General features: G+C 51.1%; 1 protein-coding gene across 1 annotated transcript; it reads right to left on the minus strand.

Moving 5' to 3' along the window:
• Positions 1–1313: 1313 nt before the first annotated feature.
• EIF1 (eukaryotic translation initiation factor 1) lies at positions 1314–3261 on the minus strand. Its single transcript, XM_081218590.1, has 4 exons — positions 3099–3261; positions 2227–2390; positions 1981–2082; positions 1314–1529 (listed from the first exon to the last, which is right to left on the minus strand). The coding sequence occupies exons 1-4, from the start codon at positions 3127–3129 to the stop codon at positions 1485–1487; spliced, it is 342 nt and encodes a 113-aa protein (XP_081074716.1). The 5' UTR covers positions 3130–3261; the 3' UTR covers positions 1314–1484.
• Between the last annotated feature and the right edge of the window lie 626 nt (positions 3262–3887).

The following is a 3887-nucleotide window of genomic DNA, read 5'->3' on the forward strand; positions in this document are numbered from 1 at the left end:
GACTCCTAATGACCATTCTGAGTTTGAAGTCTGACCAGTTCATAATCCACAAACGGAAGATTTTGTGTTTAATAGAATGGCCCTAAGGGCAGACTTTGATACACTTCACTGCTCATTGCCCTTTGTCAAGGGATGGCCTCTCAACATTAAGTATCAGCTTCTCCAACATTTTAGTCACTGGATTTTTAATACTACAAACCTATTCTCTAGAAAAAGTACTTTCGTTATGCGTGTTCTGGGGCTTGTGGATTACCCCAAGTTGCACACCACGTTTATCATTCTGTCCCAGTCCTTAAGACCTGTTACGGAGGGAAGTCAAGGATTTCCAAACCAACCCTGCTGGTATCTCACAAGGCAAGTTCCTCCACAACCACTAAACCACTCAGGCAGTTGGCCAAGTGTCTGCCAGCCAAGCAGCACCTTCTTTCAGGACAGATTAATGGGACAGCACAGCTCTGGCTGAATGCTTACAGGACAGCTGACGTGGGGGGGCACGTGGAGGGACAAGCTCACTAGTTTTTCATTAAGAGGTTGAGGCCCCATTTGAGGAGCTGCAGGTGCACACGTAACCTCTACTGCCATTTCTGTGCTTCCTCCACACATACAAGATTGACTATGACTATATATTAAACAGAAATCTGCAAGTCAGATGTTTCTGAAAACAAGTTTTATTTAAATAAGGGTTTAAATACATTACATAACATTAAAACTGAAGGGGGAAAAAAAAACCCCAAAAAACCAAAAACCAGTTTGTTACTTCACATGGCATTGGGCAGCTGTTGCTAGTAAGTTGCGAGCTCTACAGCTACATGACTGATACGTCCGTTCGAAATTTGTTCCCTTGTCAAAAGTTTAACTCTCGATAGAAGGTTGGCCTCACATTCTAGTTTGGACATTGATCACCTAGGATATGTCGGGGCAAAAAGACCTTGGTGGCAAGCCAGCTGTCCTGTCACCTCAATAGAAGGAAGGTGGCTGCTCTAAGCTCTGTCCACCTGGTCACGTTGGAGCTACCAGGGGATCTTTCCCCTGATGATCAAAGACTCCCTCTAGCAGTATAGCTGCCGTCGCTGCCTCACCCCATACTCCACTCTCAGCGTCACCGAGGGCTGTTCAGGTGGCGACATTCTCTTAGGGCAGGGAACTCTGTAGAGGGATTGCTGAGGAGCTTCTGGCCAGACATAGCCGTCTGTGATCTTAGGGCTCTGGACTTGGCTGAAACATCACTGTTATTCTTTGTTTCAGGCTGGACACTGCCAGGTGCCTACTGCTTGACCTCTGTTTAAATGAGGGACTTCAAGACTAGACAGCAAGGCTCTTTTCAGTTTATTGCATGAAGGAGTTACACTAGTCCAAGTTAAAAGCGGACCCCAAATGGTTACATTACACAAGCTGTGAGGTTTTTAAACTTGTGACAAGGGACAGAGGAAAATTCTACTCATTGCATGGAAATCCTCACTTAAGCGTCACTGAGCCAGGAGCATTTAAAACCCATGAACCTTCAGCTGATCGTCCTTAGCCAGTCCAATCTGCAAAGGAAAAAAGGGCACTTTTAAAGAGGAAATAGAGTTACAGCCTCCATTTCTGATGACAACAATCCTGTCTTCCTGCTTCTACACTGGTCAAGAGAAGTCCCAGAGCCCAGATGCTCTCAACTCAGGGTACACTCAGTTAACCACCAATGGTGTAATAGGATTTTAGCACTTAGGAACAGCCAACCAGACATCCTGCTTGTTCTAGTATCTGTCTGCATGCAATTGCACCCTTAAAGTAGATCCATGTAAACAGTAAACTTAAGGCGGACAAATCCCTTGCTTTCAGGAATACATTTTGTCTATGAACTTCAAAAACTCAACTGTTCGGCTTAGCCTTAGAAAACAAACGTCTATGTCCCCAGGAGAAGCTGACTAGACTAGGCAGATCTCAGATTAGTTAGCCAGGGCAGAGGCACAAATGTACTAACAGGAAGTGACAACTCACCTCTACGAGGAACTGGCATATGTTCTTGCGCTGGTCACCCTGCAGCTGAATTACTTCTCCATATTCTGGATGCTCAATTACAGTACCATTGCAGGCAAATTTCTGCAAGGACAATGCAAGCAAAACAAGTTAGGCAGCGCAACGGCCTGAATGCCACTAATAACCCTTTTCAGGAAGTAATACAGGACAGCAGCCCCATGTAGGCAAGGTAAATACGATCTCCCTACAATCTCATTAAAAACCTACCTTCTTAAACGCCTTCACTAGTTTCTTTTTATCGTAATCATCAGCGATCCCTTGGACAGTAGTAAGGGTCTTCCTGCCGTTTCTCTGTTGAATTCTTATATGGATATAATCCTCAGTGCCAGCAGGAAGCAGATCATCACCCTTACTTGCATCAGCAAAGGGGTCTGGGAAGAAAGGTCAAGCTCGTTTAGTGCTGTTGTGCTCAGATCCCACTGCCACCCTCCCACTGGATCTCTTCCGTGTGCAGAAACTGATACTGAAATCGTCAGGGCCTGGTCAGATCAGATATGTTCTTTGTTGGCTCTCTTCGAACAGGTCAGTCCGGGACGGCCGGCTTCCCCAGTCCGGGAGAAAGTCTGGGCTTCCTGCCCCAGGCCCGCCCTCGAAAGCTGATCACATGTCGGGGGAGCCAGGGTGGGCCGGCGGCGCCCCACCCAGCTGATGCAACCGGCCGGAACTCAAGCTCCGAGGCGGGGCCACGCTTCCCGCCCCATTGGCGCGCGCAGCTGTCACTTATGGCTGGCACCGCCTCTCCCTCCCGGCTCCGTGACAACGGCGGTGACGTATGGGATGTGACGAAAGGGTGGCGGGAGGGGCGGGTGTGGCCCGATGAGGCCAGGGAGCCATTAGTAAATGCGCCACCCGAGACGTCGGACCCGCCCAAGGGCTGACCTCCCGCCCGCTCCTTCCGGTCGCGCTCAGGGGCCAACCCCAGGGCCCAGGCCGCGGCCCCACTGCCTGCGAGCCCGGACATCTCCCCTCTACCCAAGTTCACTAAGGTACGGAACGCTCAGCAGCTTTCCGGGCCCTGGCTGCGGATCCGGAGCGCCCCGCCCGGGCCTTCCTCCTCTTGGGACCTTTCCGGGACTTACCGAAAGAGTGGAGGTTCTGGATAGCGGACATACGATACGATTCCTTTTCCTCGGTGGAAACGGCCTGCGGAAGGCGGCGGCTGGAGAAGGCAGGCGGGGGGGACGGAGCGTCGGGAAGCGAAGGGGCTCGAGGGGAAGGCTGCTGAGTCCTCGGCGACGGCTCAGGGACTGGGGCGGAGGGGCGGTGCCTGTATTCACTTATGTAGCCGCCCCTGTGACGCCAGCGCGCTGCCCTCACGTGCAGGCCCCACCCACGGCGTTGTGCCCCCTGCGCCCGGGCGCCGCCGCTTCCAATTGGTCCGGAGGCGGGGACGCGGGACGGCGCTTGCGCAGGAACTGTGTGCTGCGGGAGGGCGTCCTCTTGACTAGGGGAGAGATGGAAGGGGGAGGGAAGGGTTGGTTCATCTAGGCGCCTGCGCAGTGCTGGAGGAAGGTGTCTGGCCGGTGCAGACAACTGACGGAGGTTTCTGCGCCTGCACCCTATGTTCTCTGGCTTGTTCCGCCTTCTTGACCCTGTTGCAGGGAAGGGTTTTTTCCTGGGGTAGATTGGCACGCCTTAGAGGGGATTTAGATGCTGACCCTCCCAAACACGACAAATTCCCACTATCTCATACCCACCCGACTACCCACTTACTCCCTACTTTACAGATTTGCTCCGTAACAGATTTAGGGCGGCACTTTTTCAACGTACAATAGTATAACCAAAACCTTAACTTTATCATTTAGATTAATTTATCATTTAGATGAATCTAATCTAAAAATGGATTAATCTACTTTAAACGTATCGTT

This window comes from Mesoplodon bidens, assembly GCF_964165515.1.
Source record: "Mesoplodon bidens genome assembly, chromosome: 19".
Taxonomy (NCBI): domain Eukaryota; kingdom Metazoa; phylum Chordata; class Mammalia; order Artiodactyla; family Ziphiidae; genus Mesoplodon; species Mesoplodon bidens.